The sequence below is a fragment of the Notechis scutatus genome, chromosome Z (assembly GCF_049901735.1).
Source record: "Notechis scutatus isolate UNSWTSFEM ecotype Mainland chromosome Z, rNotScu1.2, whole genome shotgun sequence".
In the NCBI taxonomy this organism is placed as follows: Eukaryota; Metazoa; Chordata; class Lepidosauria; order Squamata; family Elapidae; genus Notechis; species Notechis scutatus.
In genome coordinates, this window is record NC_142025.1 from 108,443,404 (window position 1) to 108,468,627 (window position 25,224).

General features: G+C 39.1%; 2 protein-coding genes across 10 annotated transcripts in view; both read right to left on the minus strand.

Moving 5' to 3' along the window:
• LOC113423009 (uncharacterized) overlaps positions 1–6,219 on the minus strand; it is a 31,875-nt gene extending 25,656 nt beyond the window's left edge. For 3 of the 5 annotated variants that reach the window (XM_087945311.1, XM_087945310.1, XM_087945308.1), the window contains exon 1: positions 4,698–6,219. In XM_087945311.1, the coding sequence (XP_087801437.1) occupies positions 4,698–4,755 (58 nt within the window). In that variant the 5' untranslated portion in view covers positions 4,756–6,219. Of the gene's footprint in view, positions 1–2,866; positions 3,044–4,697 lie in introns of all 5 variants that reach the window. The other 2 variants (XM_087945309.1, XM_026684217.2) reach the window with 2 other exon arrangements.
• Positions 6,220–9,375: 3,156 nt separating this feature from the next.
• On the minus strand, positions 9,376–22,999 carry ZNF628 (zinc finger protein 628). Of its 5 annotated transcripts, none has more exons than XM_026684220.2 (4): positions 22,814–22,973; positions 11,781–12,164; positions 10,608–10,706; positions 9,376–10,014 (listed from the first exon to the last, which is right to left on the minus strand). In XM_026684220.2, the coding sequence occupies exons 3-4, from the start codon at positions 10,704–10,706 to the stop codon at positions 9,472–9,474; spliced, it is 642 nt and encodes a 213-aa protein (XP_026540005.1). In that variant the 5' UTR covers positions 11,781–12,164; positions 22,814–22,973; the 3' UTR covers positions 9,376–9,471. The 5 variants fall into 5 exon arrangements, with proteins under 5 accessions (XP_026540005.1, XP_087801433.1, XP_087801432.1 ...); XM_087945307.1 differs by lacking the exon at positions 11,781–12,164 and adding an exon at positions 17,210–20,626; XM_087945306.1 differs by lacking the exon at positions 11,781–12,164.
• Positions 23,000–25,224: the final 2,225 nt, after the last annotated feature.

Here is a 25,224-nt window from a genome sequence, read left to right on the forward strand (position 1 = left end):
TTTTAGATCCCAGGGTTTGTTTTCTTCCAGGGGCAACTCAAAGTCAAGCTTAGAATCAGTTGCAAAACACATCTTTCTCCTTCTATCCTGGCCACTTTTTACAGAGGCACAATTGGGCGTGTTTGAACAAACTGCGTCACTGTTTGGTTGGTGACTGCAGTGCTTCAGAAAGTCCATTCAGAGAGTGGTAAAGACATCCAAGATTATAGCAAGGTCACTTCCTGTTATTCAGGATACTGCTTCTAAGCACTATGTGCTTAGAGCTCAAAGCATTATTAGAGACCCTACACACCCACTTCATGGTCTATTTCTGTTGTTCCTGTCTGGGAGAATGTTTTGAAGTATTTCTAGCAGGACTACCAGATTCTGTAACAGCTTTGTTCCCTATGCCATCCGCCTGGTAAACTTGCGAGATTTGTTTCTTTCACCATGTATCTGAACTAAACTGTATTATTTTTCCCTGCCCTATAATATATTTGGATATATGCATAATTTTGTCAGGGTAGTGATTTAAGAGCTGACCAGCTGATGCAATGATGTAATGATGGGAATGAGTCAGCAAGGTTTTTAGCTGTTATCTCTTTAAGAGTTTATATAATAATAAGAGGCCCTGTTAGGGTATTTCTCTCACTGTGTGTTCTTTCCTGCTGTAATTTGCTACTTGTTTGACCTCTACCTGTAGTATGTGTATGCATAGTATATATTCTTTTGTAGATAAAACCACTATTTATTACAAACTTCTGTTTGCTGTTATTGCTCCTCCTTGTCTCATGTAGTAAAGCTGTGCGCACTGACAAAATTTTGTATTTATTTATTTTGTCATGTTTATGTAGTACATACTGGAGGTGGTGACCCTTTGGGAGCTGTATGCAATGAAATTTCATTTTAATGTATGCCGATTAGTGTGTATTCAAAGTGACAATAAAGTTATTCTAAGACTCTGACAACCATAGAGTCCAATTCAACATGTTCTTCATATTTGCTTCGTCACTATTCCAAATGTGAACTCACAATACAATGGTTTTCTTAGTTATGTCTCTGCAGACCTGGTACCTTAGTTAAACCAATTTCAATTCTAGCCACTATCACCATTCTATGACATAAATCCTGTAAAATAAGCTGATTTAGAACTTGAAGCAATGAGCTTGAAGTATCCAGCTGATAATGAAGAATACTTTCTGAAGTATCAGCACGAAGTGGAACCAGAAAAAAAACGGTGGTCTTTGGCTTACAACTAATTTCTTAGCAACTGTTTCATGTTACAGTGGACTCTCCAAAAAGTATTTACAAACCAGTTCTGAAGTTCCGATGGCTGTTCCCCAAGGATACCAAGGATCACATTTGATGTGCTCAGTGATAGGCCTACATTTACAGCCATTTGGAATGTTCCATTGTCCCATGGCCATAATTTACGATTTTTCAAAAACTCAGTGTTTACTTCCAGTTTTTGGCAAAAAACGCCCATTAGGAAAAATTCACTTAACAACCACATGTAATGATCAAACTGATTCACTTAACTGCTGCAAAAAAGGTAGTAAAATCAGACGGACATGCAAAAACTTACTTTATCACCATCACAACTTATAACCATAATATGGTTATAACCATAATGGGCAGGCTCCATTATGACTGTAAGTTGACAACTACCTATAAAGCTTTACTGTCTCAATAGATGAGACATATCTGCAAAAGCCAAGTGCTGTCCTTTCTCAAACAGAAGATTTAAGATGGAAATTTTAAAAAGAAAATGCAGCACAACTATCTACATGTGTGTGTTCTCCTTTATGTACAGGTAGTTCTCTACTTACAACCATTCATTTAGTGACCATTTGAAGTTACAATGGCAATGAAAAAAGTGACTTATGACTGTTTTCACACATACAACCATTGTAGCATCCCTGTGATCACCTGATTAAAATTCAGATACTTGGCATATATTTATGATGGTTACAGTATCCAGGGATCATATGACCACTTTTTGCAAACTTCTGACATGCAAAGTCAATGGGGAAGCCAGATTCACTTAACAGACGTTACTAACTTAACAACTGCAGTGATTCACTTAATAGCTGTGGCAAGAAAAATTGTAAAATGTGACAAAATTCATTTAACAATTTTCTTTGCTAAGCAACACAAATTTTGGACTCAATTTGGATTATAAATCAAGGACTACCTGCAATTTTTGGAACAAGTACATAATGGATTTCTGCCATCTTTTGCTGAGGAGATGGCAGGAATGTTTTTATTAAAATTTACTTAGGTGCCTGTGAGCTCTTAACATTTTAATCTTTTCTAGAATCAATACTGTGGGGGGGTGGGGGTGGTATTCTTATGCATGAATAACTAAATGGACCAAAAATGTTGTTTTTCCATTCTCTCATCATGTAATCTGCTTTATAAACTGTTGTAAAACAGCTTTAAAATACATTAAGTACAGCCGCTATTAAGTGATTTGTGTTTAAAATAAATCAAAATCAATTTATAACTCATTAATCTCACAAACCTGAAGCAGCTATTGTAGAATGAATGCAAAATGTAGCATAAGTCTTCAGCAATGTTTACTTGAGACTAGAATATAGATGAAAGCACTGATTTAAAATAAAAATATTATATGTATTTCCTGACTGAAATCTTGATGACACTTTTGCATTGATCCATGAGGATTCATCTCTGTTACTGTCACAGAAAGTCATTTCCTCCTACAGCAGATCAAACCTATGCAACCACATCTCCACTAGTACATTCTTTCCCATAACTCTGATGGGAATCATAGGCTTGCTGGTAGAAATATTAAGCCACTCCCAAGGGGCCAGTTTGCTCCCCCAAGGAAAATAAGGGTAGCAATAATAAAGGAGACACTACTCACCCAGAAAGGACAAAGAGGACTGCATGGTGTGAATGGCAGGATCGGTGAGTTGCCTAATTGCAAAGGCAAATCAGAAGCAATAAAGACTGAAGACCCAGGCTGTGAGTCAGCCAGACAGAAAGGAAAGTAGGAAACACCCCTGCTTTGCCCTGGGTCATGTAACTTCCAATCTGCAGCCTGGGAAGAAGAGAACCAGACCAAGGAGGAGAAATTCCCACAAGACTAAGCCTGGTGTGAGAGCCACATTTGAGACATTTCTCTAAGACTTTTCAAGAGAGCCACTTAACAGAGACCTAAGCTGGGTTGCTGTATCTGCCAATGGAAAACTTTAAAACTCATGTTGATTATGTAGCAATTATACTAATGTGCATAGCTTGCTCCTTTCAAACATTTTTTAAAACCATCATTTGTCCTGAAACACTGCTTTCAATTCACTTGTATATGTGAATCCTGGCCAGAAAGACACAATCTTTCCAAAATGTCCACTCATTATTTTTCACAACATTGTGTTTTTAACAGTGGGATATAATGCTTTTTCCATGCAGTGTTCCAGAGTCATGTAATTGCCATTTGCATTCTTCCGGGACAGCTTCTAACAAGTAAAGTCAATGGGAAAGCCAGCAGGGAAATAAACTACAGTTAGATGATGTCTCATTTTATTACATTAATTAATGATGAGTTTTCCAGTCTCAATTGTGGTCATAAGCCTATGATTACCTGTACATTTTTCTGATACCATTTTTTTTACATTTTTAAGTCAAGTTCTTTTATTTAATGATTGGTTTCATAATGTTTGTCTCTTTTAAGGAGCCCTGGTGGTGCAAATGCTTAGAATGCAGTACTGCAAGCTAATTCCACAGTCTAGAGTTAGATCCTGATGGGCTCAAGATTGACTCAGCCTGCAAATTCTTCTCAGGTCAGTAAAATAAAGACCCAGAATATGCTGACATTGTAAACTGCTCATACAGTGCTGTACAACTCTGTAGAGCAATATATAAGTCTAAGTGCTATTACTATTGCTATTTTATGAAGTTGTTCTTCTTTTTAACTGTATTTTTTATTATGGCATATACAGAATACCATCCAGGGCTTCTTTGTGAAGGGAAGGTTATTTAATACATAGATCAAGATATTCACAAGGTAGTGTACCAACATCAAACTGTATATGACACAAATTACTTACGATAATTACCTAATAATTAATAATTAATTGTCACTGTAAGATAAAAATAGATTAACAGATAATCAGAATTGGAAGGGACCTTATAAGTCATTTAGTCCAACCTCCTGCCCAAATGGGGGACCCTACACAATTTCTGACAAATGGCAGTCCAATCTATAGGAAATAGATTGAGTTCAATTAAGAATTAAAAGTAATTTCCCTTTTTTTGCTACAAATTGGTGGGAGAGGAGATTGGACAGTTATACGTACAATCTGCTATATCCATGTAAACTAGCTTTCATTATCTAATTTTATAACTATTACCATTGGGCACCTAGGTATTTCCTTAGCTTTTCACCTTTAAAATAAGTATACATAAATAGTGGATATTAAATCATCTCTCTGTACCACTTTTCACCTCTATGGCAAATGGGAAGTTTCCTCAAACAATTCCTCTGTCCATCACCTGGCTTATTATTATTGAAATGAGTGTTGATACTTAAGAGACAAATGAACTCTCTGTCTCAGCACATTAATTTAAAAGATCTACATATTTTTTAGTAAATCAACATTTTACTTCAAACATAATGAATGCCTGTTAATTGTGTTAATAATGTTCGGGGTCCACTCTAAAATCCATATTGTCTCCAATTTGCAGCATACCAATACTTGAAATGTCCAGCAATTGGAACAATTCCAGAGTTCTGGCCAAACAGTCAGTAGTCATGGTAATACAGCATTACATAGTTCAACATTCCAGACTAATTTAGAAGAGTGGCTGGTGACTAAAAGAAGAGATGGTTAAAGAAAAATGGGGCCAGTAAAATTCAGACAACAGTACTGTTGCTAGGTTCTTTCAGCATTTTATTGGCAAACACAGACATGGATTCTCAACATAATTATTACCTTGCCTCTTTGAACCTTATTTTTAAAAGTCAAGTTTTAGCTGCAGGACATATGAGGTAAGTGTTTCTGGATAAAATGGAAAGCTTTTATACAGTACTAAGCAATCAGAGCCAGAATTGTACAACATTCACCATTTGGAATAGCTGCCAAGCCAGACAAAACTTCTTCTAAATAAACAAAACTGCCTTGGCTTAATATTTTCAAATCTAAGAAAATGCCCTCGATGATTTTTCAGATAACCATGAAGTGGCTTGTCACTCCAATTAAATTATTATAAATTATTATATATGACATATTTTTGAAATATATTTTCTACTCTAGTGTCAACCTACAAGAATCTAAAAAGAAGTTAGCAAAATTACCATCATTATCAGGATTTCTCCATCTAGTTGATCATGACTTTCAGATGTGAAATGTTCATGGCTGAAGGAAATTCATACTTTCTTCCATTCCCCATTCTTCCATTAGGAGAATATATTTTCTTAACACCCCTAACTTGGGAACTTGCCCCTAAATTCCTATCACATTAACACAGAGTCATATCTTGTACAGTAGCAATACTCACATTAAGTAGCTCTGCCTTGTACATAATTCTATTGGGACAACCATGTTACATCTTTTCAGCCCACTTTTCTTTGAGAGAAAAGAAGACACTTTCCCACAATCATACCTAGGATGGGCATGTTCAATTCTGTTCTGTCAAATAGTGAACCATCCTTTTTCAGCCGGAAGCGTTATTCACCATCAGTAGTTCTCAACCTACAGCAACAATAGGAACTGTAAAGTTAAATGATGCAATCATTAAGCAAAGCACCATGTGACCAAACCTGATTTTATTACATTTTTTTAAGCAAATCACAGTGGTTGTACTCATTACCTTTCCTGCTGGCTTCTCCATTGATTTTTTTGAAAGTCGACTGGGAAGGTCACCAATAGTGATCATGTGACCATGGAATAGATAATCATCATAAATGGTGTGATGATTGCCAAGTGTCCAAATCATGATCACATGAACTCAGGGATGTTGCAGTGGTTATAAGTACAAGGTCTGTTTGAATTTTTTTTCTGCACTGACATAAACTTGAATGGTCATTAAATGAATAGGCATAAGTCAAGGATTGCCTTGTACTAGAAAACAGAACAACACTGGGGTTTTTTTTCCATGACAATTTCAGAGTGCTTGATGACTCCATGCAGTGTGTAAGGGCAAAATTTGGTATGGAATATTCACAAACAATATTACTATTGTACTAAAACTTAAAGAGAAAGATATTAAATCTTTGGACTCTCATATCTTAATCACCTTTGCCTCTGAACCCAATTTCTATTTATCCTTTAAGATTTTTGTTTGGACTTGATCCTGAATCAGCATGTAAGCAATTTGTAAGCAAGTTACTCTCAGTAATTCATAAATCACATTTCTGCAACATTATACCTGACTTTTATTCACATCTGTCAAAAATACAGACAAGCCTTTTCAAAAATATAGTGAGGACTAGCATTAAAAATATAGTGCATCAAATTAAAGCAGACTAGATAGAATGAGAAATAATGAAAATAGAAGATTCCACAGTTGTTGCTAACTCCCACGTGGATTTATGGGGTGAGAATTGGGGACTAGCGAGAGTTAAGAGTTTATCAATATTTTTAAAAGGCAAAATTTCCATCTGTACAAAGTAGATTCCAATGAGAACAGAGCATCTGGTTAGAGCATAAAGGGAAAATCATGTATATAGAAATATTGAGTAAGAGGATCCATGTCTAGTATTCTTATATCTGACTTTTTCTCTTGGTCTCTGTATGTTTCCTAACACAGTGAATAGGTTTGATGTTTTTCTCCTATTATAAAAAATAAATTGCCACCCCTTAAGTCACTACTGTAATAAAGGCAAGACATGTTGATCCCAACAACTATAACTCAGTTTCCAATAACTTGGCTGTCACAGATGTAACACATCTTTGTACACTGCATTCCTAATGATGGGGTACTTCAAATTAAAAGACATCACCTCTACCCCCAGTCACAATATTTCACTGAGTGTGTATGTGCAGAATCAGTTTGAGCCGATGGTTAAAGCTCCTGATTAGAAACCAGGAGACTCTGAATTATAGTTCTGCTTTAGGCATGAAAGCTGGCCTAAGTGACTTTGAACCAGTCAGTCTCCCTTAGCCCATGACGTCAGGCTCAGACGGCAAGCCAGTTAACTCTTCTTGAAACCAACAGATCAATATTGATCATAAAAATGCAGACTGCACCTGCAGGAAAAAATCTAGCAAGAAAAAAGAAAATAAAATGTATATACAAAGCATTTGGGTTGATCATACCAAATTTTCATTCCACTGAATACTTTTGTAATGTATATCTAATGAGTTTGGAAATCTAGTTCAGCATGATGGAAGTTGGGTACAGACAATGATTCATTCATTTTTTGAATTCTTTTGGTTAAAACATCTGGAGGAAGATACATTTGTGAACCAGAATATAGGCAAGAATTTCTAAAATCAACTTCCTGCCTAGGCTAATAAAGCCCTAAATAGATTGGTAGTCAACCCAGCTTGAGTGTCAGAAAAATGACAATGTAGAACCAAACTGAGTCTGGGTTGTTTGCTAATTTGGACACTGAACTATGTTATATGCACATGAATGCCAGAACATTTATTAGCTCGTCCTAAGAAAAAATAAGCTTTTAAAGACTATTCAAATGTGTGTTCTCTTAATCCTTTTTGTGTCCGATACTGTGTTTCTTATCCAGTTACATTTCTACGTATAAAATTCCACTCACCAGTTTATCTTCAAAAGACACTAGATGAAGAAGGGATATGCAACATGAATTAAATACATATGTTTAACACGTATCATTTAAAAAAATGACCTCAAGCCAGTTTTTATTATCTCCAAATTCTGTGAAAACTCAAATTATATGAACATATACGATTTAAACTAGTTTCCATGACAGGAGCACACCTCTATGCTCTTAGATTCATGATTTCCAACAATGCTATCCACATCCTCATCCTATAGTAGTTCAACCATTTTATGTGCACAATTTAAACTAATCTGAACTACAGGGATCATGTTTAATTCCCCCAATATAGCTGAAATATATTTTATCAGAATGTATAAAAGAACTTCTGAAATCTCATCTTAAAAATGTTTCTCTTTTCTTAAATCAATTTTACTGAATTTATAAAACAAAAGTGAAACTTTAATTGGCTAGAGAATGTACCACTGAATTTCTCTGACCCTAAGAACTAGGGTCAGAGAATATATTCCAACCTAAGCATGCAAATACAGATTTAGAAAACTTGGCCATAAATTCACTACCAGCTGACAGAAGAAAGGGAATGAATGAAAATACATTAAGAAGTGAATGCAAATGATTAGATTTGTCATTGTTGTATGGCATCAAGGGACTACAAAATGCTTAACATATTTCTTTAACTCATGTAAGAAACTGAACTGCTGGGAATTTACTCTCCTGATCAATAATTTGCAAAGAAAATACACAATAACCTAGTAAAAGCCAGACATGCCCTATGCATTCAGGCAGGTGAAATATGAATTTGTCATATAAATTCCTCATCTATGTATTCTGAAAGGCTACTTGAACAATAATTTTCTGGTGACCTTCTGTTATATGAAGTGAATTCATAGAGAAGCATATATATATGTGTGTGTGTGTGTGTGTGTGTGTGTGTGTGTGTATATATATATGTATATATATATATGCTTCTCTATGAATTCACTTTGTATATATATATATATATACAAAGGATGTTGCAAACATCAGGCCCTATAAGCCAATCTCTATGTTTCAGTTTATTCCTCCCAGGGAAAATTTTACAATATTTAGGAGTGTTCAAAAGTCATGCCTCAAGTAAGAAAGGGAAGCAAGTTGAACAATTGAAAAAAAGGCAAGCAAGTTGAACAATTTATGTAATTTATGTAATATTCTATGGGACCTGACTGTTGGTATATTCTCTCTCTCTCTCTGTGTGTGTGTGCACATGTGTGTATACACACACGCACACAGAAAAAAATTGTGCATGTGTTTGTTGTGTATATACATTGAGAAAATATGTGCACGTCTACACACACACACAATTCTCTGGGTGTATGTATGCATATTCACAAACACACATGTGCACAAATTTTCTCAATTGTTAGAATTTGCTCTTCAACTTTGTAAAAAATGTGAAGTTACTCTGACCCCAAAAGAGCACACAGGAAATGAGCCTCAATTCCTGTTTCCAACATCAGTGAATAATGTGGAACAGAAATCCCAAATGACAGTTTGATTACTATACCAGACAGGGAAGAAGGCACAAACAATCCTTTATCCTGATCTGCTTTGCAGCCACACTTTGTTTTCTAAGCAGAAACCATGTTAATAGTAATTACTGCTTAGAAACTGGAATGCTTTGTTTTAACTAGAGCCTGTTTCTGAAACTCTGTGTTTTATTTGTTCAAGAACAACAACATTCAAAAACATGCTATCTTGTCTAACAACTTTGTACCAAACTAGTAGATGCAGTTCTAAAGTTCTTTGATGAACTCTTGTTGAACAGTGTAACCCAACCATGGGCGCCCACCACTCACACTATAGCCAGTGTTCTCAAAGAGACCAACAGCAGCTTTAGCCACCACAGAGACCTGGGCCACCAGTAATTTGAAGCCCTGTGCACGAGCCTGTGCCTCTAGAAAATGAAGGAGGCACCGACCCACACCAGAGCGCCTGTACCATCGGCTGACAGCCAAGCGCTTGAGCTCAGCAGTGTGTGGCTCTCTATTAAGAGGCTCCAAAGCCACACAGCCACACACATCATCATCATCATAAACAGCAACCCACAACCCACGATGGCTTGCACTATAATAGGCATGCAAGTGTTTAAGGTCTGGTGAGCGCCATAGTAGAAGTTTCAGAGCCACCACAGTGAGGAGTACTGGCAGCACAAGGGCCACTACAAAGGAGTTCAGGAAGAAGCGTAGTCCACTGCTCACAACTGCCATCAGTAATAAGGCTAGAGGCCGTGTCAGCACATAAAGTATCAAGCGGTTTTCTGTATCCTTGAATCCATCCTGGTAGGAGAGAAATAGAAGAACATAAAAAGTCCTCAGAGTTTAGAGGAACTCAAATGAAAGATAAATTATCAGGCATACATAACTGTTTCTACCCTGTCTCAGAGAGCTATCATACTCTTGCCTGGACCTGTTCAAAATCGATCAGTGAGCTTTATCATACAGTAATGATATGAATTCAGATATTCTTGGTTCTCTCCTAGCAAAACCACACAATCATATTGTCACAAATCATTTCCCACTAATTAAAATCCTACCTATTACTTTCATGTTACAAGAAAAAGTCAAAAGCAAAAGGAATGATATCTTGCAAGAAAATTTTTATGCTGTTAAACTTTAACTGAAAAATTCCAGAAAATATTCTGGACAGATTTGGGACTCTCCAAGACTAGACCCGAAAATACAATTAGACTTCTCCTATGTATTTGATAACAGTTGAACCCATGAAACTTTCAGAGCCCAAATACAAGTATTACAAACTTGTTGAAGATATCTTCTGAAAAAATGTTAAACGTGGATTAACATACAGAAACTTCTCAAAAGAAAAGCAGGAGAACTGATGTAGCTGGATCCATGTTTCTCCTCCATCTCACCTTCAGAAGTTCCAAAACAATGGGGGCTTCATCCTCTCTCATTTCCCTGATTAACAGCTGTCCCTGGTCCAAGGTAGGCATATTGTTAGCAACTGACATCTGAAAGGAAAAAAAATTCAAACATTGACTGAAAAATAATTCAAAAGGGAAAAAAATTCAAACATTGACTGAAAAATAATTCAGACTACAGTGGGAGAGAATCTTTTACTTAAATGGGGAAATAAATACTCCTCAAAACTCCAAGAGAAGGCAAACTCTGACTACTCCATAAAGGGTGCCTCCACCATATAAAATAAATATAATTTGGTAAATATACATAAGCAGTTGGTGAACGTCTCATCACATCTTCATAATGGTGAACGTCTCATCACATCTTCATTCTACTTTACATTCCCCTCCCCATATTCTTCATATATGCTTAAACTATAATGCACAGCCTTCTTTAAATTATGAACAAAACTGTGATAAGTATCACCCTGAAACAGAACAATTATCACAAACTATTTCATTATAAAATCACAGACTGATACTGCACAGGACTAAACCAGAGATTGTTGATTACAGCACGATAGATGGATGCCCAACTGTACTTTAAGGTGAAATACATTGTGGTTTACAGTATGATGCATGATTATTTGAATTTTGGATTCTTTATTGTCATTGTACATATATACACAGTATACATACAATGAAATTCACATAACACCCAGAGACCAGACTCAACATGCACACACAATCCCCAAACTGGCCAAAATTCCCCACCTTCTAAAAACACACAAGCATCCACACAACAATCACTGGTTAGCTTTGGGCCACCTGCTCTTTTCTGGCTTCCGTTTTTTCTTTTGTTATACAGGGTCCCTTACTTCAAAAGATTGTTCTGAAACGGATTGTTGAGGAAATGATGGGTTTTAGTGCTTTGCATCTACTGCAAATATCATTTTTCCTTAGAGTGAATTCAAAAACAGCTTATCAGATGCAAACGAGCAATAAAGTTTTCTTCGTAAAATTTATAACAGGAAAACTTCAACACTTGTATTTTGCCTAGCCCACTCCCTTTCATAAGAGGGCCACCTCAGCCACGCCCCTCCGCAAAAAATAGAAGCACCTTATCTAGCATACTCACTACAGTTAAGCCTTTTACGGTCCCCCCTCGGTTCCCAATGGACTCACCCAGTTTGCAGGCTACGGCTGACTTCTCCCCTGCAAACAGGCGCATGGGATATTCCAATAACTGTTACATTCTCCACTTTTTCTTCCAAAAGCACGGGAGGGGTGGGTAGGAAACAGTCCTGACCCAAAGGCCCGATAATTCAATCTCATCCCAGACTCAAGGCTTCAATGAATATGCGCATGCGCTACGTTATTTCTTCTTCGACCCTCTATCCCTTCCTACGCAGCCCTTAGTTACTGTTGCTAAGCGGGACTAATGTGGCCTTTTGGGTATGCCAAAACAGTCGAGTTGCAGAGATGTCCCAGCTCTTTTTCTTCCTTGGTCTTTTTCGGGAAACTTAGGAAATTGGGGGGGGGGAGGGATGACTGATCCCCCTTCTTTTTCTGTATGGTATAACAAACACAAAACAAAAAAACTTGGATGTGCAAATCCTGGCAGACAAATTCAACAGGTAAATCTATACATAGAAAATGATACATTAGCCCTTTGCCTATCTGGATGTTATGGCAGTATTAAAAATACTGTTAACCCTGAGGAGCCTATGTTTGTACATGGGGCGGAGGGAGGGGGGTGTTGGGATTGAAATGATATAGGGATTTTTCTTTTTGCCTAAATCTTCAAATTACATACATAAGCTAGAAAACTAGCCTTGATCTATGTAGAATGCAGAATTTTTACTACTAATGGGGGAAACTACCATACCAACAAATCTTAGAATTGCAGATTAGAACAGAGGGCTGTTTAAAAAAAAAAAAAAAAAACTTCCTGGGGAATGGCGGTGACAGCCCACTTCAATATCATGGCCACCAAAGTGCCTAGATTCAGTCATGTATGTCACTAATAGTTTAACCTGACTTAAAAATGGATTTTATACAAGTTTAAATTTTACCTTCCCCGTCTTGGAATATAGATGGCTGCACATTTAAATATGTTGACCAGTTATATAATAAGTTTACTAAGCCCCAGTTTCAAAAACTACCAAACCCACAGAAATTTACTATGTGGCTGTGCCAATAATTTTGAGTTCAACCAACCTCATAGGATTCAGCTGTGGGACAAAATGAAGGGCTTACACATCTAAGCCACCTTAAATTCTTGGAAGATAGCATAAATACAAACAAAATGTGTACCAATTTGAAGTACTCATGATGGCAGTATTTGATCTATAAGTTTCTTTGCATCCAGCTGGCTAATGTTAATATTAAATGGGATCCTAAAAACAAAATCAGTGCTGTTCTGAAAATAGTGTGGTTTAAAAGCTGTTGCTGAAAATAAAAGATGGTTCCCAGTACCAAACCACTATATAGTTAATTAGTCTGCACTTCATTATACAATGTACATATTGTTGAAAATGTTAATTTATTTTCAGTATCCATTATATGTAGTACATAGGTGGTCTGAATGCACCCTCCTGTGGTGAGAGGAAATACTGAATGCATGAAGGCAAACGGTATATTATCATGGGTTTGATTTTATGTGCAGATATTCATTGTGCCAAAATGGTAACATGAATAGCAACTATGGCAGCAAGGCTGTGATAAATAAGTCTTATAGTTAGTAAGTTACTAAACCTTACTTATGCCTATGAAACCCTTGTATCACATTAATCTACATTGGAGGGACATTTAAATGCCTGCTTAATGCCCCAAACTTCATGAGGGCAGAAATTTTGTCTTATAACTGATTTTTGAGAGTAAGTACAGGGGGACAGAGGACTGGTTCTACAGGTCATCAAAGGTCTGGGCTTTTGTTCTTAGAACAGTACATTTTCTAGTTGTCTTCTGTTTAACATCTACATGAAACTACTGGATATCTTCATAAATCTAACAGGGGAATTCAGCTATGGTAAATCCTTGACTGAAGATCAGTGGACTCTGCTCTGGGATTGTCATCCTCTCCCATCAAGCGTGCAACTTCAAGAGGAATGTACACAAAGCTATGAAAAAGAGTACAGCTGTATAACCAGCCAGATCAGCCAAATTAATCTTGATGATCAATGGGGTGGCACTGATAGATGTCACAGGCAGATCACTCTCACATTCCCTTCATAAATCTTGATCCTTGGCCAGCTGAGTTAAATGTCCAAAGTTCTACTGATTGCCTGAAGCAAAGGAACAAGTTCAATCCTGACAAAATCAAATGGCTGTGCTTACTTGGTCCCCTGGTTCTAGAGATGTTCCATCAACTTTCAGTGGATTTGCACTTCCCTATTTGAGCTGCTTGTGCAATCTTGCAGGCCCTCTCAAGACTGCAACCTTCTCTCAAAGAGCAGGTAATACCTGTGGTCAAGGGGAACTTTTGCATATATATGTTAATATGCCAGTTGTGACTTTTCCTGGATTGGGACATCTTTCATGTCCTGGTCATTCCCTCTCTCATTAGAGCTTATTGTAATACTCTTTATATAAGTCTGCTGTTGAAGATCATCTTGGAGCTACAGCTGGTATAGAATCTGGCAGCACAGGTAATGTTGGTAATGTTGTATCACACTCATATGACCCCATTGCTTCACAAGCTGCAAGTTACCAGTCAGCTTGCTTGTGATCAGCTTTAAAGTTTGCCTTGGATGATCAGGCAGAGAGGGTGTGCTTTGGGCCCTTAAACCAATGCTTTTTTAAAATATAGTCTTCTCAAAACTAAAATTGCTAGCAGCCTATGCTGAAAAATAAAGCAATATTAAAATCCCATCAAGGAATTGTATGAAGTGGTAGCAAAGGTATCAATTTTTATTTTTAACATGGTAAGCTTCAATAAATATAACCAATACAAACAAAAGCTCTTTTGGGTTCTCTGAAATTTTTAAAAGTGAGAAGGGATCCTGAGGGGAAAAAGAGTTTAACTCTTTGCATTAAACAATGTTATTTTATGGGTACCAAGAAGTATGCCTTCTCTATTGCAATGCCTGCTCCTTGGAATGATGGTTCTCCAGTCATGTAGCTTCCACCATTGTGTTTAGAAAACCGTTTATTCTCCTAGGCCTTGGGAAATGTTGAGAAGAGAGACCTTACATTTGTTATGTCTTCCAAACAGCTTTGTATACTCTTTTTATAGTTGGATAGAGTTCTGCTTAGGCCTGTAAATAACCTTTATGTTAAGGGGGGGAAAACTTCTGATGCACTAGATCTCCACAATTGCCTCATATGTAGGCCCTACCTTGATAACAAAAAAAAATATTTCAAGGGTTGGCAATTCTGAAAGCAAGAAGATATCAATATAAAAACTTTTTGCTAATTAATTGGGTATTAAGGATCTTACCTGGCAAGAAGAAAAATGAATGAAAAAAGACTAAATGAAATTGAAGATCATTTTGCTCAGCAAAAAATAGGATTAGGGCAGGTTTTGTGAGATGGGTTTTCTGGATGTTATTGTCCTTAATATGAATGATGCATTTTTCCAGGATCATATCAATAATAATAAAATATAGGAAACCACAATATTCTTAATATACTATCAATTCATGAAAAAACCTCAGTATTGCAGCCCTCGTGTGAATGAGCTAGTCCTCATATGACACTTGTGATGAAATCTCTCATTTAAAGTGTGAGCATAAACCTTAAAAATTCTTTATGTGTAAGGTATGTTTGCTTCTGGATTTCCTGCTTGCTTTATGAAGCTATTAAGCTCTACAGAAGAGGTAGAAAATGATTGTTGATTGTTAAAGCCTTGCTTTTCTGGTGAAAGAGCTGACCATCTTCTGCCTTGCTGCAATGTACTACCTCCAAAACTTCATTGGGCTTTCTTTCTAGATTTTAAAAAAACTTTTAGTACTAATTGTAATGTATGTATTTATTGATATTTGCTTTTGGTATTAGTTTAGTTTGAAGAGCAGAATTTCAACTGAATACTAGATTTTCACAGCTAAGGTGTAAATAAATCATATTATGACTTAATTTGATTTATAAGCCCAGTTACCAAGATATAGTACTTATTCATCTAGCCCAGTTCTGGCTGTTTATGTCCCAATATTCCTTGGTTACTCAGCCAGAATTAAATCAATGGCTTGTCAGTATTTTGAATCACAAACTAGCTATACACATTTTAGTCTGGCATGCTTTGCAAACCTACTACTGTCTACCCAGAGATGGGCATTCCACAACTTTCTTCTTATAGAATACCAAGAGGCTTGATACCTGTTGAATTGTTCAAGAGTGTTACCAAAACTTCATTTTGTTACCTTTTATCTATGCTACTTTAGTAGTAGCTATATTCAATATGTACTGTGTCTGAATAATACCACTTTCTTGTCCCTTCAAGTTTTCACCTTTTTAAAAAGGCCTTAAGTTAGTAGTTTAATGCACAACCTGCTTCTCAAGTTAAAGGCAGAAACCCTGAAGAACCTACCTTACATTTTCTTACCCCAGCTCAGTAACAGATAAAATATTTAAAAATTACTAAAAAAGTATTGCAGAAATATTTAACATTATTGCATCATAAATGTGATCCAGCCTATGTATGATGGTACACTAAAAAAATACAACTGAAAAATGATCTGCATCAAAGCAGTCTTTTATTTTCATTTCAGCTCACAAGGATCTTTGATTCTGTTGTGTTTGTTAGCACCAGGAACTAAAAGGTCCACTCAGGAAGAAATGTACTTCTGCACATGATAAAAGGGCTATAATAGAAACAGAAGGAATTAGCCATAAAAGCCATTGTAGCTGTATGATGCAATCTATAATAGCTCATAAAACTGTCTCCTATAAGTATCAAGCAATCTCAAGCCTGAATGACCCCAATTTCCTATTTTACAAAAGGATTATGCTATTTCACAGCAGTATGGTCCATGGTCCATGGTCCACAGAAGGGAAATGGAAAGATCAGCTACCCATTAATCACATTCCTGTCTAATAGAATGGGTAGAAGTCCTGAATTAGGCGCTTTTTTTTTTTTTTGCTAGAACAAAATGTTTTAAATAGAGGGATGGATTTGGGTAAAAATAAAAGACTGGGCTGGCAGTTTCTCGTGTGCAATATATATGGATGCTGAGAGGCATGGCACAAGGATTATTGTGGCTGCAGGGATAGAAGCAGCAGTGGCAGGCCACATAGGATCAGAAGAATAACAAAGGACATGCTTTGGATTAGCAGGCAAGGAGTTGAACCCAGTTATTTTTTAAGAAAATTTGTCCGGAGGAATCCAAGCAGAACTCACTTGGTGAGTTGACCACCTCAAATATAGTATATGTATTCTTATTCTTTGCCCCATTCTTATTCTTTGTAGAAATCAGACTGTTTCTGACCAATACTCCAGTCCAGGTATGTGAGGAAGCTGTTTTTTAGAAGGTGTGAACAAGTTGCATGTTTGGTACTGTTTGCACAATCTGAATGGAAGGCAGTCCTTGGGATGCAACTGGGTTTTGTAAAAGCTGCACCATTTGAGAACTGCTGTTGCTTTCAACAGCAGCTTGACTGTTATCTGGACTACCTACCTGCAGGGTCGGTAAACTCTCTAGTACTTGGAGAGTCTGTTCACCCTGTGCATTGCGGATAATAAACAGATTCTGCCCAGTCCCTGAGCTACCATCAGTACTATGTAATTGGAGGCCAGGCAGCTCTTGCAAAGTCTGGATGTTTTCTACTTCCTGAACACACCAACGGGTTTGTTCTCCACTTGCCCTCCTCAACACTAATACATTTTGAATCCCTTCTTCAGTCTGCAGAGTCTCAATATGCATGTCTTGCACACCCTCGAGGTTCTCAACCTCACCTCCAGGCCCTAGCAGTTCCTCTTCTGGAGAATTCTGTACAACAATCAGGTTTTCTTCTTCCATGTTGGATTCCTGGTGGAGGTCCACTTCAGAGAGCTCATGTGAACTAGACAGAGCAGTTCCAATCTCATTCATTGCTTGAGCTGAGCCCAGAGTCTGAAGTTGGACACTGGCCATCTCTTCTGGAGGCTGAAGCTGCTGTCCTTCCTGGGAAGATATAAGCCCCTGGATCTGATTTGCACTATCCAACTGTTGGGAAGGAGCAAGGCCTTGGATTTCAACACTGTTCACAGACTGATTTGACTGAGGCAAATTTTGAATCTGAAGAGAGTTGGCCTGCTGACAAGATGTCAAAGTCTGGATCTGAAGAGAGTTTACTTGTTGGGAAGACTGGAGGTTTTGGAACTGCAGGGTCCCCACCTGCTGGGAAGATGTTACAGCCTGAAATTGCACAGTATTCATCTTTTGTGAAGGCTGAAGTGTTTGAAAATGCACTGTGCCAGCAGGTGGATAATTGGACAGACCCTGAATTTGCACAGTGTTCTGGGATAGAGGCAGACTACGAATCTGTACAAGACCAGTCTGTGGAGGGTTAGGAACAGCCTGGATCTGAATTGTGCCAGATTGCTGGGCAGTAGGCAAAGTCTGTATTTGCAGTGTGCCACTTTGCTGAGCAGTGGAAAGGTTTTGGACTTGCTGAGGCAGAGTTTGAATCTGGATAGCACTTGTTAATGGATTGGGTGGTATATATTGTATCTGCACTGTGCCCAACTGCTGATCCGGTAAACTCTGGAGCACCATAACATTCTGTCCGTTGGTCTGCAGTCCTGGTGACCTCTGGATTTGTACATTAGGGATAGGCTGCATATTGGCTCCAGTGGCACTGGGCATTAAAATAATATTCTGGTTGCTAGATACTGGTGGTGCGGGGGTAGGTACTGACACAGGCTTCTTTCCCTTACTTTGACGGAGTATGACAGGTTTGTTTGGAGTAGTGGAAGTATTTGGCACCAGGGTAAAAGTTGTTGAAGCAACAGGTGTAGTTGTTACCATCTGTGGACTAGGCAAAAGAATGAATTTGGGGGGTGAACTTTGCAGAAGTGGTTGCTGCTGCTGCTGCTGCACACTGGGAATGAGCTGCAAGCCCTGAGCTGTCTGCACTAGCAAGAAACTTTGACTGTTGGAAGAAAGAGCTGGGGATGGGTTGCCACTTAGCTCAACATTCAGAGTGGCCTGCATGTTGGGCACGATTTGTACCTCCTGGGTGGCAGCAGACAAGGCAGTTGGATGATTGGCTGCCTCACTGCTGTTATGGGTACGCAAATGACGCTGTAAGTAAGATGCCATGACAAAAGCCTTGCAACAAACTGGACACTGGAAGGGACGTTCCCGGGAGTGGGTGCGTCGGTGCAGTGCTAAGTTGGATGAGTGAGTGAATGCCTTGCCACAGTCTCGGCAGCAATAGGGCCTTTCACCAGTGTGTACCCGCTGATGTTGTCGGAGGTTGGAAGTCTGAGTGAAAGCTTTGCCACAAGTCTGGCAGGCAAAGGGACGTTCCCCTGTATGCAGCTGTTGGTGCCGACGGAGGCATGAGGTATTCTTAAAAGCTTTCCCACAATCCTGACAGGCATATGGTCGCTCTCCAGTATGCTGGCGTAAGTGGTATTGGTAATGAGAGGCCCATTTGAATGCCATGCCACAGGTGGGGCAGGTGAAGGCACGCAGCCCTGTATGCACCCGCTGGTGAATGCGCAGCAGCGAAGAGCGCTTGAAGGCCTTCCCACACTCACTACAAGCATAGGGGCGCTCCCCTGTGTGATCACGGAGGTGATAACGTAGCCCCGAGGAGCCCTTGAATGATTTTCCACATTCTCCACACACATATGGTCGCTCAGGTGGTGGAGGTGGTGTTGCAGTGGCTGTAGGCACTGGCTCAGCCTGTGCTGGACAGGTCACTTCAGCTTCCTCCAGTCTCTGTTCAGCTGCAGGATGTGAACGCTGGTGGCCTAATAAGCTGGCCAGTGCAGGGAAGGAACGCTCACACACCACACATGTGTATGTGCGATCTGATGAATGTTGACTCTGATGCCTTGCTAAGCCTGCTGCACTCTTGAAAGTTTTACCACACACTGAGCAAGATACTGAGGGCGTGGGAGATACTACAGGTGCCGTCTCCTCCTGCACTGATGGTGATGGCATTTCTGGCAGAGGCAATGGCTCTATTGGAGCCAAGTGTGTTTCTTGGTGACTTAGCAGTTGCTCTTGCAAGGAAAAAGTAAGATGGCACATACTACATCGAAACATCATCTCTACCGTGGTGGTTGGCTCCTCTAAGAAGAGTTGTGCTGGAGGTGCAACGTCAGCATGAGTCTCCAAGTGTTGCTGCAAATAGGTTTCAGATGCAAAAGCTTTACTACAAATAACACAGGTGTGAACAGAGCGGGCAGTGTGTGCTGATCGGCAATGCAGTGCTAGATTAGATGAGTGCGTGAAAGCTTTACCACAGTCCTGGCATCGATAGGGTCTCTCACCAGTGTGCACTCGCTGATGCTGTCGTAGGTTTGTGGATTGAGTGAAAGCTTTGCCGCACATAGGGCAGACATAAGGACGTTCACCTGTATGTGTGTGGCGGTGCCGTCGCAAGCTAGAAGAGTTCTTAAAGGCCTTATCACATGCTGGACAGGGATAGGGGCGTTCTCCAGTATGTTGGCGCAGGTGATATTGGTAATGGGAAGACCACTTAAAGGCTTGGCCACAATGAGCACATTTAAAAGCACGCAGACCAGTATGTACACTCTGATGGATCTGAAGCAAGGATGACCGTTTAAAGGCCTTGCCACATTCACTACACTTATATGGTCGCTCACCCGTGTGTCCACGCTGGTGATACAGCAAGGCTGATGAACCTTTGAAAGCCTTGGGGCATTCTGAGCACTTATAAGGCCGCTCGCCTGTGTGAGTCCGCTGGTGATGGATGAGCCGTGATGACCATTTGAACACCTTGCCGCATTCTAAGCATTCATATTGATGATCACCACTGCCACCACCAGGACCTCCACCTGTTGGGACCACTGAGGGCACTGCTGCTGCCTGCATCTCTATCTGCTGAGCTCCCACCATTGCCACAGATTTCACCTGCTGGAGAGAATCAGTATTACCTGTTTGTCACAATTTCACTAACATGTTAGCAAGACCTGTTCAGAAAAATATGTCACTAATTGACCTGCAATTCAATATGTTGCATGCATCTATCAAAAAACAGATTGTACATCTGAGATATAAACAAAATCTTCCCTATGTGATCTTCCCCCACTCCATGTATTTTGCCCCAGAACTTAAATAAGGTAAATAAGCAGTACTATCAAAGTTTAGGGAACTGATGTTGTCTACCATCATCTTCCAAGGAAGCCCTCTGCTTCTGGCAAGAACCAAAAGCCCAGAAAAGGAGATAACATATATTCCTAGCCCTGGTTGTTAAGAAGCAGAGATACATATTAACACTGGGATTATTGTACCAAACAATTACCATGTAACCTAAGAGTTGCACCAATGTATACAGCAAGTGTCTTCAAACTTGGTAAGTTTAAGATGTGTGGACTTCAACTCCCAGAATTCCTGAGCTAACATGACTGGAAGAGGAATTCTGGGAGTTGAAGTCCACAAATCTTAAAGCTGTCAAGTTTGAAAACCCCTGGACAGCTACAGCAACAGCCCGAAGAGCAGGTATTTTCTATCCTCAACCTTATAATAGTTATTCTAAATATATTACATTGTAACATAACAGCCCATTAATGGATTAAAATAATGCTAATCCACATGTACATTGCATAAATAATCTCTGAAACTTAAATACCAGGCTGAAATAACAGGAACTGTGTTTAATATAACAACAAAAATAATATATTCAAATATAATAGGTGCAATATTTTAATTGGCACTAGAATACTAGAGCTGAAAGAGGGATCTGAGGGAAGGAAAACTGACAAGAAAGGATATTACTACTCAGATATGAACTCTTGTTCATCTGTAGCAATTGGTAGGCAACTAAAAAGAAACAAAAGAGCTGGCTACTAGTGCTGAGCAGTCATGATAAATTAGAGGAGTTGGAATGAGGCAAATCCAGATGCTTTGCAGCCAGAGTTCATGGATGAGAATTTCATACTACCAAAGTGATGGTGGTGAGTCACAATTCCTATTATATCTCACTTTTGGCCAAACTTGGAAAGGCAATTGAGGGATGAAATGCAGATCTGGAGTCACATTTTCCCAATTATATAATAAACCATTAATTTCAATCTCAATCTGTCTCTATCTCTCCCTCTCCCTCTCTGTGTGCGCAAGAGGGGGGAGGGAGATGGGGAGAGTAGGAGAGAGATGGTTTATTATATAATAGGGAAATTATGACTCCAGATCTGCATTTCAGCCCCAGTTGCCTTTCCAAGTTTGGCCAAAAGTGAGATATAATAGGACTTGTGACTCACCACCTTCACAGGTATCCCACACACACAGAGAGAGAGATAAAATATGATTCTTGAAGATGTAAAATCTTTAACCAGTGTCCCATTTCCCAGCATTCATGTAATACTTTAGAAGCCAATTGTAACTGAAGCTCAGAAAAAGGGCTACAGGGTGAGTAGAGGGTTTTTTTTCCTTTGAGTTTAATTTCTCCCTCCCGTCGTTTTTGAAATTTTGCATAGGTTCCACTTTACTTTAAGCAATGTCCAGCCTCATAACGCTGTGGTCAAGCCACTCTTTTCTCCCCCAGTTTCGGCATCCTCCACAGAAGAACCTAAGGGCACCAGGAATGAGGTGCTGCTGTCAAATGTACTGAAATTCAGCTTTAGCAGTTTAGTGTACGCCAACTCCAATTTGGAGCCTACTAGAGATGTTGGGCTGCAGCCTGCATCCTCCAGCAGATACCACAATGCAGGTTGGGCACTGATAGGAGTTGTAGTCCATCCTAAGGGCACCAAGTTGGAGAATGGTGGCTCAAAGATGAATCTCTTATGAACCGCTAGATGAGAAGGAATTCCACATTCACTTAATTCTCTCAATTACAGCCCCTCCTATTGCCTCAAATATTGTAAGATGAAGAAGCGCCCTGTAATTAAAATTGCCTTCTCCGTTTCTCCACCCGACCGCCTTGGGAACAAGCGAATATTCTGTCGGAGTAAGAAAATCCCCTTTTGTGACATGCCCCTTTAAAGCCTTCCCTTTAAGGAACCGAGCTCCGCCGCCCCTCCCCCTTCGCTGCCGTTCGGCCTCGCGACGTCTTTTTTCCCTTCCCCCCTGCTGTCCCACTAATGCTCTAAGTTTTCTCCTCACCTGGACCTTTTTCTTCCTTGCCGCGAACCTCGTTGCAATGAGGGGATGATGGGAGAACCTCCCCGGGGCTATGGGGGGAGGGGCACCCCCTCCACCCTCCTAATGGCTAGGGGCGCGAGACACCCAACCTTTACCTTGCTCACACTAACAGCCTGCGACGCCGGCCAACCCCACCTCTTTGCTCTTCTGCCATTGGCTACTCAGAACATCTTGGGAGTTGTAGTTTAAATACAAGCCTTTCGCCATCTTGGCTATGGGGCACGTGACCGCAAGGTACATATGTTGGAGGCAGGAAGCGCAACAGGAAGCGCTTTCTGTGCTAGTTCGATGTTAGGCGGCTGCGTGGTTGAGGCGCAGATTTGGGTGGGCGCAGAAGTGGCATGGTGCGATAAGAATTCGGGTATTAAGAACACATCAAAGTGTGCATAGATTCTGAAAGCATCGAGCATTTGTTTCAGTTGTTAATTACTCCCATGACAAAGTGTTTCTATCTGGTCCCTAATTACCTCGAAGGAACAATTGCATCAGTATTTGTAACGCCGTACTCCGTCATAATGTAAAGCTTTAATGCTAAGAAATGTTAACTTCAAAAAGATTGTGCATTAATTTTATTATTTATTTATTTATGTATTTGTCAAGCAAGTATTAGATAACAGATATAAGTATATAAGAATGGTTATGAATACATGAAATGGATACGAATTAAAAAAAACAATAGGACAGGAACGGTAGTCACGTTGGTGCATGCACGCTCCCTTTTTAGACAATACATAGAGTTTCAAAGTATCAGAATCATTGTTTAAACATAAAAAATGTATGTATGCTTGGATGTTAGTATAGCAAAATTTCTGAGTGATGGCTTTTCCAGAGATAGTTAGGATTTTTATTCATACAGTTTTAAAAGAGTTGGAATTCTTTGGCAAAGAGAGAGAGAGACCTGCTGCTGAGTGAAGTTTAATGTTCCCACCTACAGCACACCTTCACACACATCCAATCATGCAACTACAGGCTACATCATTGGTTCCCTGAATCACAGCAATGGTACCCCACAACTCATACATTTGTTTGCTTGGAATATATTGTTTGATCTATTCCATTCTTCATTAAATTTGTTAAGATTGGGTTCAATGGTTTATCTCTAATTGATCATCAGTTTTTTTCAGACATATCACACATAAGTGTATTACAGCAGCGGGCCCTAACCTTTTGGGCATTAAGGACTGGTTCCGTGGAAAGAGGTTTTTCTGTGGATCAGAGGGGGCATGGTTTCGTGTATTGACTGCATCCCATGGATTAGGCTTCGCTTGTTTGCGCAGCCCAGTTCCTGGCATGCTGTGGACCACTTCTGGTCCATGGACGGGGTTTGGGGACTCCTATATTATAGTACAGATAGCCCTCAGCTTACAACAATAATTGAGCCCAAAACTTCAGTTACTAAGTGAGGCAGTTATTAAGTGAGTTTTCTCCATTTTACAACCTTTTCTTCCACAGTTGTTTTTTTTTAAAAAACAAATTTTATTAATTTTACAATTAAAAAAACAAATCTACAACATATACACAAATAACAAAACAGAAAAAAGCAAGAAAGAAAGAAAGAAACGCGAAAAGAAAGGAAAAAGAAAGAAAAAGAAAGGGAGGGTGAACACTTAAAAACATTTTCCTTTTCGACAGTTTGTAAGATCTTTTCTTCTTACATTGTATCATATACGCACATCTTATCCATATCTATATTTGGATTACACTCAAATAAGTTTATCCCATTCTTTTTTTATACCTTATAATACACGATCTATCTTTGGTCTAACCATTTATACCAGGAATTCCAGTTGTTATAATATAATGAAGACTCTGTTTTTTAGGGCTAGGGTTAGTTTGTCCATTTCTGCACAATCTGAAATTTTCTGGATGATCATCTGTTCTGTAGGTATGTGAGGTAGTTTCCAACACTGAGCAAACTGGCTGCTGTTAAGATATGTATTATTATATACTTCATTTTTTTTGGTAACTGTTTGTCGAAAATCCCTAATAGCAAGGACTCTGGTTTATATTCAATTTGTTCTTTGGTTATCTCCTCTAGCCATTTTCTAACTCTTTGCCAGTATTTCTGAGTTTCTTTACATGACCACCACATGTGGAAAAAGGTTCCGTCTATACTTTTACATTTCCAACATTTTGGACTTGTGTTGGGGTGCATCTTCACCAACCTCGAGGGGGAAAGGTGCCATCTGTAAAACATTTTGTATGCGTTTTCTTTATAAGCTGCCGATTTTGTGATCTTATTGTTTCTGTTCCAAATCCTTTCCCATTCTGTTAATGTAATACTCCGTCCGACATTCCTGCTCCAAGCTATCATATTTCCTTTGACTATCTCTTGTTCTAGTTCTACTTCCAGTAAGTATTTGTAAAATTTA

What these genes read in the sequence shown, in the direction of transcription:
- ZNF628 (XM_087945307.1), bottom strand. Translation starts at nt 20,608, where the DNA reads ATGGTGGGAGCTCAGCAGATAGAGATGCAGGCAGCAGCAGTGCCCTCA. An exon ending in AGAGTTTACCGACCCTGCAG is followed by an intron (nt 10,707 to 17,209) that starts GTAGGTAGTCCA and finishes TTTTCCTTTCAG; the next exon opens with ATGTCAGTTGCTAACAATAT. An exon ending in TTGTTTTGGAACTTCTGAAG is followed by an intron (nt 10,015 to 10,607) that starts GTGAGATGGAGG and finishes CTCTCCTACCAG; the next exon opens with GATGGATTCAAGGATACAGA.